The sequence below is a fragment of the Notamacropus eugenii genome, chromosome 5, assembly GCF_028372415.1.
Source record: "Notamacropus eugenii isolate mMacEug1 chromosome 5, mMacEug1.pri_v2, whole genome shotgun sequence".
Lineage (NCBI taxonomy): Eukaryota > Metazoa > Chordata > Mammalia > Diprotodontia > Macropodidae > Notamacropus > Notamacropus eugenii.
In genome coordinates, this window is record NC_092876.1 from 271,748,732 (window position 1) to 271,763,561 (window position 14,830).

The 14,830-nt window shown below is 36.0% G+C and overlaps 1 protein-coding gene across 1 annotated transcript in view; it reads left to right on the forward strand.

Moving 5' to 3' along the window:
* Window positions 1-14,830, forward strand: part of LOC140507852 (aldehyde oxidase 3-like) — a 104,705-nt gene that overhangs the window by 81,878 nt on the left and 7,997 nt on the right. The window contains exons 25-27 of the mRNA XM_072615720.1: window positions 896-1,010; window positions 3,114-3,179; window positions 12,027-12,215. Coding sequence (XP_072471821.1) covers window positions 896-1,010; window positions 3,114-3,179; window positions 12,027-12,215 — 370 coding nt within the window. The remainder of the gene's footprint in view (window positions 1-895; window positions 1,011-3,113; window positions 3,180-12,026; window positions 12,216-14,830) is intronic.

Sequence of the window (14,830 nt, forward strand, 5' to 3'; positions counted from 1 at the left end):
TCGTGTTTATTCTTAGCTGAAGAAGTTTTGCTATCTATTTCCTGCATGGATGTGAAACAGGGGAAAGAACTGGGCAAAGGGGAACAGAGTGGAAAAATCTAGAAAACTTTAGGGCTCCTCTACTCAGTTCACAGTGTGGCTTTTAGAAATTTGTTTGAATTGTTACTTCAAACTTGCTTATCTGTTTATAGCTAAGCATAACAATATTTCAGAGACCAGATAAATGACTTTTTGGGGCGGATCATCTGTACCATGACTCTGCTTGACATGACTGGGTCAGTAATTTTTTGGAATAGCACGATCTTATCACTATCCAGTTGGATATAGTGTTTACGTGTCTAGTTCAAACGCTGTTTATCTGTTAATTCACATTCATGGCCTTAGTTTCCTCAACTGTAAAATAGGGATAAATAATAGCATTCACCTTCCAGGGTTATTGTAAGAATTAAATGATATCTCTATATGTTTGTAAAGAGATAGTTCTCAAGCACTTAGCACACAGTACCTGACACTTGATAGTCACTTAATAAGTGCCCACTTTCCCCTTCACTTTGCCATAACTCACTTTCTCCTCAGCCCCCTATAATCACTACTGACCTGACCTCTCTACTATAACTTTTTTCTCCAAAGTTGTTCATGACCTCTTAATTCCCAAATCAGGTACCTACTCTCAGTTCTTAGCCCACATGACCTTTGCAACTTTGACCCTTTCTGAGCCTACTTTGTGCTGGGAATGCTATGTTCCCTTATTGGTATACATGCTGCATCCTCCCGGTACGACGTGAGCTCTTCAAGGGCAGGACTGTTTCATTTTTGTACTTGGGTCTTTATTTCCTAGTAGAGTTCCTTGAAAATAATTTAATTACTATGTGCTTATTGAATTAAATTGAATCAGGGGCTACAAAGCAGGCATGGACTGGGTGAAAGGAGAAGGTGATGTTTATCCATACTTTGTTTATGGAACAGCCTGTTCTGAGGTTGAAGTGGATTGCTTAACAGGAGCACATAAGGTAAGGAGAACATGTCATTTTACCATCTCATTTGTTAAAATAAAGCTCACTTTTTCATACAAGAGTTCAGAAAATTCATGTTAATTTGTTCGTGTGTGTATAGGATAAGAGGTCGTTTTCCTCTTCTGGAGGAACATAGAGTTATCCATTTTTTTCCATTTCATAATTCATTGATATATTCAATTCATTTAAGAATTTTTCATTTAAGAAAGACACTGGGTGTGCCAAATTCCTGACACTATTATGTTAAATCACTTAAACCCTGTTTAGAATTCTGGGGAAATGTTAAGCTCTTAAGTAGAGTGGGGAAAAAAAGAAAATAACTTTCTAGATGATTGTTTAGACTTCACTGAGCTTTATTCTAATCAAACTTTATTTCACCAGGACATGGTGTAAATGAGGTGGTGATATTTTCCCAATCTCCTTGTTTCAGTATAGAAATAATCACCCTCATTTATTCTGGTTTCACTTTGCTCATGTCCCTGCTTGCCCAGAAAGCCAGAAATGGTGCCTCTTCAGTTAGGTAGCTTTGGGTACTCTACACATTGGGCGACTAGTATAGACCTTAGAGGGCCTGGATCAATTATTTCCACATTCATTTATTCAGTCAAATATTCATTAAGAACTTACTGTGTATAGAGCATCTGGCTAGACGTTTTAGGAAATATAAATTTACAGAAAATATAGTTCCTGGCCTCATGAAGCTTACATTTACCAGAGAGATAAAACACAAGCATAGGTAACAGTCAGTCCTAAAGTTCTGACTTCTAGCATCACAGGGAGATAGCTATCTGAATGGATTTTCTTCCAAAGAAGGCAGAAAGCTCACCCTGAGTAAGAGTCGTTCAGCAGAACTACAGAGTTAGCAAAGCAGCCAGCAAGCAGGAACCTCTGTGGGTCACAAGGTAAACGGTAAGGATGTGGCAGTTGGCACAAGCCATCAAGTACTCTATTCAGTTCTGTTTCTAGCCAAAGAAAAGGCAACAGAGACTTTGATTTGTATTCTTTGGGCAAGTCAGTTGGCCCTTGATATCTTTCTGCACAGCATGTGACAACACAGCATCTTGGAGACACAAGCCTAGGACCTTAAAAGAAAGTAGAATATTAATGAGTTAAACATTAAATAAAAATTGGGACTAGGACCCATGCCCATTACTGAGGGTACTGCTTATTGATTAGACATATCTCTGTGCCATGCTTTTGAATGAAAAGAGGGAAAGTGAAATTCTATGAGCTGAATTTTGTAGAATTATGCCTATCAACTGCTTATCAAAAGTATCCAGCATTACAAAAAGATTTAATTAGGGGATTTTCAAAACATTTCTGCTGAAACGTTATATTTTGCGATGACATTAATCTTGTTTTCTAATATGTATGTTATACACACACATATAAATACACACATATGTAAAGACACAGACACACAAATATGTTAAAACCATTTTTTAACATTTGTGGAATTTTTTTGTTTTGAGCTCCAAATTCTATCCGTCCTTCCTTCTCTCATTCCCCTGCCCCCTTCCTGAGATGGTAGGCAATCAGATATGAGAATGCCATTAATCTTGACTATGAAACAAAGTTCCACACTCTTTTCATTTCTTTAAAAACTGTGAACATTTTAAACTAACAAAGCAGTTTAGTGTTTTTTAGGACTTTTTTCAGAAGTATAATTTTTCTTTGGCTCTTTCTGATTACCTTTTTTTCCCCACAGGGAATGAAAATATTTCTATTGCTTATTCAGTACAGCCCTCACTAAAATCCTATTGATAGTTTATTGTGGTGTGGAGGAGATACTGGGCCTATACATAAGTCTGTGCCAATGGAGACCAAGCATCTTTGGCATACCCTGCCAAGCTGGAAAGATTTTAAAGCTAGGCCTTGTGATTGATTGTGTGCTTATGGACTAAGGACAGGCCCAAGATACATTTGGAAGTGCTCAACACCAGAGGACAGCTCATGAAAACATTTCCCAAACTAGGGAAGAGCCATAGTCCACATATCTTGATAGATTTCCTATACTGATAGAATCACAAATCCTTGAATTATTGAAGTCATCACTAAATACAGTATACTGCTTAATAGGTCAATTTTGTTTTTATACAGAACATCAGAACTGACATTGTCATGGATGCCTGCTTCAGCATTAATCCAGCTATAGATATAGGACAGGTATGTGCACTGGGTGTTATATAGTGTGACTGAATTTTATCATTTGTCTTCTGTGTATTAATCAAATAATGGCTATGTAATAAGGGAACCTGCACTCTACTTATCGATTTTTCTTTAGTCTTTCCTTCCAGGTCCTACTAATATGTACTTTTGAGGCTAAATGTGACAGAATATTTGATTTTTTTTCCTCCCCCTATCCCCAAATTATCTCTTACTTAATAGCATGGGAGAAGACTTGTTAAATAGCTTTGTCTTAATGCTACACTAAAGAAGCTTAGTGGTGATTTTTTAATGCCAGTAGCAAATATAAGATGAATAACAACAAAGGGCATTTAAAATTTTTTTATTTCCATGCCCATTATATGTCGCCTTAAAATGATCCTGTCTTCTGAAAACTCAAGAAGAAGGTTTTGGAAAACACTGCTCTTTTCTGGTACTTTTTCGTTTCTATCTGACCACTCCTCAGTCTCCTTTGCTGGTGTCCTCCAGAATTTTTTCTTGAGCCCTCTTCTGTGCTGCCTTTCTACTCTCTCACTTGGTGATCTCATCAGTATCTATGAGTTCAGTTGTCCCCTCTATGCAGATGATTCCCACGTGTAAATATCCAACTCTAATATCTTTTCTAATCTCTAGTCCCATACCACCAACTGCCTTTTGAGTGCATTGGCATCTCAGATTTAACATGTCTGAAACAGAGCTCATTACCTTTATCTTTTAATGCTCCTGTCTTCCTGACAACTTTCCTGTTATTGTTGAGTAAACATCCTCCCATTTACCCCTGCTTACAAACTTGGTGTCATCCTTGTCCCTTACTAGCATTCATCCCATTTTCCTAAATAGTTGTCAGATTTTTCATTTTAACCTTCTCAACATTTCCCTTATGTGTCCCCTTCTCTTCACGCATAAGACTACCACCCTTGTACAGTCCCTCATCACCTCTTGTCTAGGTTGTTGCGATAGCCTTCTTTTTTGTTTTATTTTGTTTTGTTCTAAATTTATTTTATTTTTAGCTTATGGAATAAAACCAGCATTTCCATAACATAGGATAGTAAAAAAAGATGATTGCACATGAAACTAAAAAAATACTGTGCACAACTTCCTATTCCTTTTAAATATACTACAGGTATCATGTAAATTTCTTTTTTTCCTCCTCCCTACCCCAAGATGGACACCATTATACACAATATGTATGTATCTATATGCATGTAATATGTATACATATATGTAAAATTATTCTACACATGCTTTTATTTATCAGTTCTTTCTCTGGATGCAGAAAGCATCTTTATTCATATGTCCTTTATAGTTTGGGTATTTATAAGAGCCAAAATAACTTATTCACTCAAAGTTGTTCTTTAAATAATGTTGTTACTGCATACAATCTTCTTTTGGTTCTTCTCATTTATTATTTGCTCTTTATTACTTATTATTTGTTGTTATTATTTTATTATTTTTTTATTATTTCATGCCAGTCTTTCCATGTTTTTCTAAAACCATTGAGCTCATCATTTCTTATAGCACAGTCATATTCTATCACTTGGTTTCCCTGCCTCTCCTCTCCTAATTCATACTCCACTCAGTTGCCAAAATGATTTTCGTAAAGTGTGGGTCTGGCCATGTTAGCCTCCTACTCAACAAATTCTCATCACTCCCTATGGCATTCAGGATCAAATATGAAATGAGATCCTTGAGAGTAGGGACTTTCTCCTTTCTTTATATCCCCAACACTTAGAACAGTGTCTGGTGTGTAGTAAGCTCTTAAATTCTGGGTGAATTGTGTGGAGTAGTTTGGTGTTTAGAGTCCTCTTCACAAGCTCTCTCCTTTGTTCGTTTCCAGTTTTTCTGTATTTCATTCCTCTCCATGTGCTCTGTAATGCAGCTATGCTGCCTTCCTTGCTATCCCTCACACACAATGCTTTCCCTTAATAAGCTTTAGTCACTAGACACAGATAGACTACTTCTGAGTAGAAGTAGTTCTACTTCTACTCAAGAAAGAAGTGGTTTGTAAAGTTATAGAACCACTGTCATTCATGTGTGAAAGATTGTGGAGAACAGGAGAGAGAGAGAGAGAGACAGAGTGCAGTTTTAGAGATCGGCAGTTATCAGGAAATAATCATCAGGAAAGGGAAGAGAATTCAATCTGCAAAGTAGAGACTAGAGAGTTTAGCCTTAATTCCTAACAAAGCTCTAAAATGCATTATTAAAGATAGGGCTAGAGAGCACCTAGAAAAGAAGCAGAGATTGCAATGTGCCAGGCATGGCTTCATTAGGAACGGGTCCTGTCAGACTAATTCCTTTTCATTATATTTTAGGCAGGATAATTAATCTTTGTTCCAGTGCAGTGAAAGTGCTTGGCAACTATAAATGTCTTTATAGAATTCAGACTTAAGAACAGTAGACTTTTATTTATTTCCTTTTAACATACTCCAAGGAAAACTGTGTTGGTTAAATTGTAATCTTCAAAGGTGGGAAAATGGTGGGTGTGACAGGAATATGAAGAGAAAGTCACTACAACAGCAAATGATACACCTCCAAAATCAGAGCAGTATCTGACTCTCATAGTAGGGCAAAATACAATATATTCACATCTTGGTGAAGAAAAATAATGAAGGTATGCAACTGGGGATGTTGCCAGAGGTTCAGGCTCTATATCTTTGGACTCTGGCAAAAGGAGGGAATCTACAATAGTACTGTGTATTGTTGCTCATTAGGTCTGATATATTGTTACGCCAAAATCTCATCACTTCAACTTTGTTTGATGGTTGGAACTCATAGGCCTACTAATCACCATGGCCTCGGGGCAGATCAGGGGTACAAAAAAGATTAGTGATTTTATCTAGAAGTTGGAATCTCTAGCAGGCACTTGTGTTTGACTCCTAACCATGCAGGTGTAAATCTACCAGGGAAGCTAGTAGTTTCCAGCAAGGAAGAGTCTAAATATTGGATAGGGGGATGGTGAGGGGAAGGTAGCATTCTAGGCAAGAGGAAAAGGAATGTCTAAAGCTGAGCTAGCTTATCAAGACAAAGACTAGTTTTAGAAAACCCAGAGGAACTATCTTAACTACTGTATTGGTAGATCAAGGGAATGCTGCATAAATAGCTTACTAGCAAAACTGTAGAAACAGTCTCTTTTGTTAATTTTTATGTTTGGGGTTATATGTTAAGTAGATTCAGAACTCATTGGAGAAACGTATTCAGAATAGTTGTTAATGGTTCATTTTCATCTTGGGAAGAGGCCTGTAGTAGAATCCCAAAGGGATTTGTGCTTGGCCTTGGTTGTGTGAATTTTTGTTTATCTATAATTTTGATAAAAGAATGGTTGTCATGTTTAGTGAATTTTCAGGTGACATAAAGCTAGATGACATGGCTAACACATGAAAAGATAAAAAGTATACACCAAAATCTCAAAAAGTAGAACACTGGGCTGAATTGAGTAAGAAAATACGCACTCTAAAAAAGCAAATGGGCTGAGCCAAGGTGGGGGAGAAAAGGCAGGGACTTTCCTGAACTCTCCAAAATTATTCTCTTTAAATAATGTCTCAAAACAAATTCTAGAGTGGCTAAACCCTCTAAAGGATGGGGGTGAAACAATTTTCCAGCCCAAGATAACTCAGAAGATGGCAGGAAAGGTCTGATGCACAAGTATGAGAGAAGAGCACACTCCAGCACAGGCTGCGCTCCAATAAACAAGCCGTAGTACAGTGTTCCAGCCCAAGATAACTCAGAAGGTTGACAGGAAAGGTCATAGACCAGGAAAGCAGTGACCACATTTTTCTTTATATCACACCACCTTGGAAGAACTGAAAATTGACAGGCCCCAAAAGTTAGCTCTGAAAGCAGCAGTAAGAAAGGCATGAAACTTGGGACAGTGCTGCCATCACCTCAAGAGCCTTACTTTAATGCAGAGATAAAAGTCAAGGAATAGGCTAGAAAAATCAGCAAATAACAACAACAAAAGAACCTTACCATAGAAATTTACTGTGGTGACAGGGAAGATGAAAACAGGTTCGGGAGAAGACAAAGTCAAAGCCTCTATATCCAAAGCCTCAAATGAAAATATGAATTGATCTCAGGCCCCAAAAGAATTCCTGGTAAAATGAAAAAAGGATGTAAAAAATCAAATGAGAGAGGTAAAGGAAAAATTGAGAAAAGAAATGAGAGTGATATCAGAAGATCATGCAAGAAGAGTCAACAGCTTAGTAAAGAAGGCACAAAAAATACTGAAGAAAATAATTTAAAAAATAGAATAGGCCAAATGGTAAAAGGCACAAAAATCCACTGATAAGAAGAATTACATAAAAAGCAGAAATTGTCACATGGGAAAAAAGAAGGTATACAAAAATTCACTGAAGGGAATCCCTTAAAAAGTAGAATTGGCCAAATGGGAAAAGAGGTATGAAAACTCACTGAAGAAAATAATTCCTTAGATAATGAATTCAGCAAGTAGAAGGTAATACTCCATGATACATCAAAAATAAATCAAATAAAGTCAAAATAATGAAAAAAAATAGAAGAAAATGTGAAATATCTCATCAGAAGCACTACCAACCTGGAAAAAAAAAGATTGAGGAAAGATAATTTAAAAATTACTGAATTACCTGAAAGCCATGATTAAAATAAGAGCCTAGACATCATACTTCAATAAATTATCAGGAAAACTGCCCTGATATCCTAGAATCAGGGGATAAAATAGAAATTGAAAGAATCTGCTGATCACTTTCTGAAAGAGATCCCAAAACAAAAGCTCCCAGGAACATTATAGCCAAATTCCAGAGCTCCCAAGTCAAAGAAAAGAATACTTCAGGCACTGAGACAGAAACCATTCAAATACTGTGGAGTCACAGTCATGATGACACAATATTAAGCATCTTAGACAGTGCTTTTAGGAAAGAGAGACTACAGCTTTTCCCAAGAATGCTGACTTTAGAGCAGAGATTCTCAATCTGGGGTCAATGGATACTCTCTAAGAGTGAGTAGATAGATTTCAGAGACTGTGTGAACTTCAAATATTATGTAACCGTAGTCAGGATAATCCAAGGTTTAGCAGCTTAAACAGTAAAGTACTGGAGGACTTGGAATACGATAAGCTGGAGGGCAAAGGAGCTAGGATTACAACCAAGAATCATCTACCCAGAAAAACTGAGGATAAACCTTCAGGTGGAAAATGGAAATTCAATGAAATAGAGGACTTTCAAGCATTCCTTATGAAAAGACAAGAGCTGAATAGAAAATTTGACTTTCAAATATGAGATCAAGAGAAGCATAAATAGGTAAAGAGGAAAGATAAATCATAACAAATTCAATAAGCTTAAAATGTTTACATTCCTGCATGGGAAGATGATACTTGTAACTCCCCAAAACTTTCTTATCATTAAGTCAGTTAGAGGGAGTATACATAGACAGAGGACATGGGTGTGAGTTGAACGTGATGAAATGGGATGTAAAAATAAAATTAAGGGACAAGAAAGAGGAATATGCTGGGAAAAGGAGAAGGGGAAAGGCAGAATGAGATACATCATTGTACTTAAAAGAAGTGCAAAAGAGCTTTTACAGTAGATGGGAAAGGGGGGAAGTGATAGGAGGAACACTTGAACCTTACTCTCTTATGAATTGGCTCAAAGAGGAAATGACATACACACTTAGTTGGTTGTAGAAATCTATCCTACCATGTAGGAAAGTAGGAGAGGAAAGGAAGAACAGAAAGGTATGTGTTGGGGAAACTAAGAGAAGAGAGGGAAGATTGGGGGAAGCAGTATTCAGAAGCAAGACACTTTTGAGGATAGACAGTGAAAGAAGAGTCAGATTAAACAGAGGGAAAAGTAGGATGGAAGAAAATAAACAATTAGTAATCATAACTGTGACAAAAATGTTTACCAAAAGTTTCTCTGATAAATACCTCATTTCTCAAATATATAAAGGATTAAGTTGAATTTACAAAAATAAGAGCCATTCCCCAGTTAATAAATGTTCAAAAGATATGAACAGGCAGTTTTCAGGTGAAGTAATCAAAGCTATCTTTAGAAATGCTCTAAGTCACTACTGATTAGAGAAATGCAAATTAAAAGAACTCTGAAGTACCATCTCATGCCTATCAGATTGGCTAATATAGCAGGAAATGAAAAGGATAAGAGTTGGAGGGGATGTGGAATAATTGGGATACTAATACACTGTTGGTGAAGTTGAGAACTAATCCAACCATTTTGGGGAACAATTTGGAACTATGCTGAAAGGGTTATCAAATGTTGCATACCCTTTGATCAAGCACTACCACTACCACTAGGTCTGTGTTTCCAAAGGGATGTAAGAAAGAAAAGCACCTATTAATAAAACAATATTTATAACAGCTCTTTCTGTTGTAGCAAGAGGGGATGCCCATCAACTAGGGAATGGTTGAACAAGGTGTGGTATATGATTGTGACAGAATACTGCTGTGCTATAAGGAATGAGGAACAGGATGATTTCAGAAAAATGGGGAGAGACTTACATGAACTGATGCAAAAATACGTGAGAAGAACCAGGAAAACATTGTATGCAGCAACAGCAATATTGATGATAATCAACTGTGAATGGCTTAGGTATTTTCTGCAATACGGTAATCTAAGACAATGATAAAGGACTCATGATGAAAAATGCTATCCAGAAATGCTAGAGAAAGAATTGATGGAGTCAGAATGCCAACTGAAGCATAGTGTTCATCACTTTCCAAATTTTTGTGCTTTTTTTCTCGTTTGTTCTGCCTTCTTTTACAACATGACCAATAGGGAAATACGTTTTGCCTGATCACTCATGTATAACTTCTAGTAAATTGCTTAACAACTTAGGGTGTTGGAAGGGAAGAGAGGGACAGAATTTGGAGCTCAAAATTTAAAAAAAGTACGTTAAAATTGTCTTTATATGTTATTGGGAAAAATAAAATATTATTTAAAAAATAAGAGTAAAAACAAACAAACCAACCAAAATCCCCAAATCACCCAAACCCTTTTAAGGCACCATTCTAGATGCTAAGAATATAAAGACAAAAATAAGAATGCCTGTGGTAAGAAACTTGCATAAATTCTAATTACATTCTAATAGAGGGTGATATTTAAAAAACAAATATGTATAGTCAAGGAAAATTGAGGGTAAGGCAAGTGTAAAGAGAAAAGGTGGCACTTAAACTGGACCTTGCAGTGTGCATGAAAAGGACCCTGTGCTTCCCCTGAATATTTTTAACAGACCAGCAGATGCGTATTCTTTAAAGGCAATTCAAAAGTTCCACTATCATAATGATTTTCTTTTTTTTTATCATTCCACATAAAAAAATTGATAGATCCTTAATTATTTAAGTAATTTCATGTTCTAGTAACCTACCTAGATTTGATCTTAAATTGTACTTTTCAGTTGACTAAATTGGATTTTAGGGAAGAACAGGAAAATTGAGCTGGTAAAGCTGCTGTACTGGCTCTGTCCCTTCCCAATCACAGTTGATTGTGAAACAGAGCAGCCACCTCCGCCTAACCCATGATACGATAATAGCTAATCCAACATTTCATTGCAAACCCCCCCCCCCCCCAAAAAAAGAGAGGATGGTGCAAGGAAAAAGAAAGAAAATAATTGAAAAGGAGTAGTAACATATGAAAAAGAGTTGATTGCTTATAATAGAGCATCATGCTATATTTTATATTATTCAGAATATCCTGAACACTTTTCAACTTTCTTCTGAAATAGTTTTAACTAGGAATATAAAATTCACAGAAATTTTACTGTATTCAGCACTCTGTAGTACCACAGGAGTAGCTGAGGTAAAGACTAAGTAGGAATAGGTTCGGAGTCAGGAAGTTTAGGATGAGATCAAAGCTTTTTTACTTTGATGTTTCAGGAAAGTTATTTAATAGCTAACATGTAAGATACTTTAAGGTTTTCAAAGAATTTCATATATATTATTTCATTTGTCCTTTACAAATAAATACATGAGGTAGGCACTCTGGGTGTTACATTCACACTTTGCAATTGAAGAAACTGAGGCCCAGAGGAATTAGCTGGTTTGTCCATAGTGATACAGCTAATAATTATCAGAGATGGGATTTAAGCCCATGTCCTTGATGACTCTGTAACTATATCCTTTCCTTTACATCGTGCTGTCACTTAAATGTTCTGAAGCTGTTTCTTCAACTATAAAATGTTTACTTCAGAAGGTTGTGAGAATCAAGCATAAGTGTGTGTGTGCGGGTGTATGTGTGATGTGTGTATGAGAGAGACTATTTTAATGTAAAATATTATTATACTGCATGCAATATCCACAAACCTCCTGCTCCAATGCCTAATTGTGGCATGTAGGCAATATAGGTTGTTGAGAGTATGGTAGCTTGGGCTAAGCTAGGAAGGATTTGAGTTTGGAGAGGCTCACCATTCTTTTGGCTCTAAGGAGATGAATTTTTTTGTAACTGTAGAGGGTGATCTAAACTCAACTACCCCTCTTAAGTATATTTTATATTTCAAAATCATAAAGTCCCATTCCAGTGTCCTACCACATTGTGGAGATTACCCTGGCTTCTTCAAGGATCACCTAGAGAACCAGAAGTTATGACTGGTCCTTGCAAGCTGAAAGGTGGAAAGGCCCATTGATGAAATACATCTTTAATACTTGTAGAACAGATTCACTAAATTCAAATAGTCATATCCCATGGCCATGGGATAATTAATATTTTTGATCATAGCAACTCAAAAAATTGCTAAGCAATTAAAGCATAGGAGGAGGTTAAATCTTTGTCAGTGGAGGCAGAACCCATGTGGACAAAAATCATGGATTCTTGAAGTGTTTAAGTATTAAAATATATAGTAAGGTCCATTTTTTTCTTTTCTTTTCAGATTGAAGGTGCATTTACCCAAGGGGTTGGACTTTATACTTTGGAAGAACTGAAATACTCTCCTGAGGGAGTCCTGTACACCCGAAGCCCAAATGAATATAAGATTCCTTCAGTCACTGACATCCCAGAGGAGCTTAATGTTTCCTTATTAACATCAACAAAAAACCCAATTGCGATCTATTCATCTAAGGTAAGCATCCATGATTTTAATTTATATGAATCTAAAAATACCTATTTAATGAAGATATCTAAACATAAGAACTCTTGCTCGACATCGCTAAAGTGAACATAGGGACTAATACTGTGATTTCCTTGGTTTAGGGTACCCTAAGGTGAGGAAATTGTGTCATGTGGTTGTAACTTATAGTCTTAAGTTCTCTGGAGTACTGAGAGTTTCAATGACTTGACCAAGGTGACAGAGTCATTGCATGTTAGGGGTGGAAGCGAGGTCTTCCTGGTTTCCAGGTTTGCTATTTACTATGTCATTCTGCCTCTCATATACATGGCATGTTAAAAAAAAGCTCTACAAGAAGGTCCCCAACATGTTTGGTATATCTGCTGTGGGGAATTTCTGGGTGAGCATTGACATAATGAGAAGGTGTAAGTGGGTTTTAAATCTTTACATTGAAAATATAAATCTTTTTATAAAAAGTAATATTTTTAAAAATAATAAATAATATAAGTGAATAAAAAATAATAATTAGATTTTTATTAAATAAGGATTTAAAATTTTAGATCATAGAACCTTTAAACTGTTGAATATGAAGAGGGAAAATTGCATTAGAATGATGCCAATATATGAAGGAGTAGTTCAAAACTTAATGTCCTGATGATAGAACTGGAAGTTCTCTGTCAGTTTATCAATTAATTATTCAGTACTTCCTATGTACCTCATTTGATCATCTTTGATAGTTTGTTTAATGGAGATAATTCAAAAAGCATACTTCTGGGAAAGGCATACTTTTGTGTCCTTTAAGAAATTTGAACAGGTAATCCAGTAATGAAAGGTATGGCTGATTTTTGGCAGCTCAGTGGCACAGTGGATAGAGTGCCCAGTCTACAGTCAGGAAGACCTGAGTTCAAATCCAGCCTCAGACATTTTCTAGTTGTATAACCCTGGGCAAGTCACTAAACCCTATTTGCCTCAGTTTCCTTATCTATAAAATGAACTGGAGAAGGAAATGGCAGAACACTCCAATATCTTTGCCAAGAAAACCCCAAATATATTCATGAAGAGTCAGACAGGATTGGATTGTTGAGCAACAACAACAAATTGAATGTACACAAATAGTTATAGTGCCTAATAGAATATGATTTAAAGAGTTGAGAGAAGAGAGATGGAAGCTCCATGAAAGTGGCTTAACAGAAAAAGTGAAATTTGAACTGGATTTTCAAGGATGGAAAGGACTTAAAATAGGTAGAGATGGCACTAAAAAGTATTGTTGGGTTATAATGGTATTTCAGTGCATAAAAGTGGAAAATTCTGAATAAGCACTAGTTCATGGAACACAGAACAATAATATATATCAGCATGAGGGGATAGTATAAAATTAGGTGAGTTGGAAGCAGATCATGAAGGTCTTGAACTCCAGTTATGGAATATGCACTTCATTTAGTAGGCAGTGCAGAAGGTATTTGACATGAGAATTATGTGATTATTTGCATTAGTAAGATTGATGTAGCAACAGTATAAAAGATTAATTGTTTGGATAGAGGAGATAGGAGGTAGAAAGACTAGGAGGGAGTTTGAACAATAATCCAGGTAATTGATAATTAAGGTCTAACTTTAGAATGGTAACAATAGGAATATAAGAGATATTTTATAGTTGGAAATGGTTAAGAAAGAAACAAAAACCAATGCCTGAAGTTCTAAATAGAGGTGAATTAGAGAATTGTAGTGATGGCAATAGAAAGGGAAGTCAAGAGAAAGATGAATTTGTTTCAAACATGTTGAGTTTGAAGATTTTGTTGGTGTCTCTAGGTAGAAGTGTCCAGTGATGTCCAGAAATATCCAGGCAAATATGAATCTGAAAATTTGCTCTCAGACTAGTATTTTATGTAATCTTGTGACTTCAGTTATTATCTCTCTAGTATCTTCAATTTCAGAGCTTTAATGATCATTCTACAAACTATATCTCCCCCTCATGGATTTCTTCTGAGCTCCAGATCATACCCAACTATCTATTGGAACTTTAGAGTTACCTTTTCTAAGTGGCATATTCCTATTTTCTACAACAAGAACAAAAACTGAGACTTGTGGCAAAGGAAAAATACATTGAATTTGAAGTCAGACTGTCTAGGCACATTATTTTTGAGTTATAAATTGAGGCAGGACATACTTCCATGTAGGTCAAGGACAGAGAGAAAGATTCAATTTATACAAAAATGTTCATAGTAGCACATTTTTGTAATAGCAAAGAACTGTAAGGAATGTTGGATGCTCATTAATTGGGAAATGGTTTAACAAATTTTCTTTTGTGATTGTAATAGCATGTTATGGAGCTGTAAGAGATAAGGAATGTGAAGAATTTGGAGAAACTTGTGAAGAGTTACATGAACAGATAAAGAATGAAATAAGCAGAACCAGCAGAACAATTTACGTGATTATCACGCTGATATAAGGGAGAATAATTGCAAAAGGTTTCAGAATTCTGATCAATGTAGTGACCAATCTTAACTTCAGAAGACTGACAGTAAAGTACTTTTTTAGCAGAGAGATGGTGGACTATGGGTCCAGAATGAAACATATGTACATTTATTTTCAAATGTAGCCAATATGCTGGTTTATTTTACTTAAATGTACTT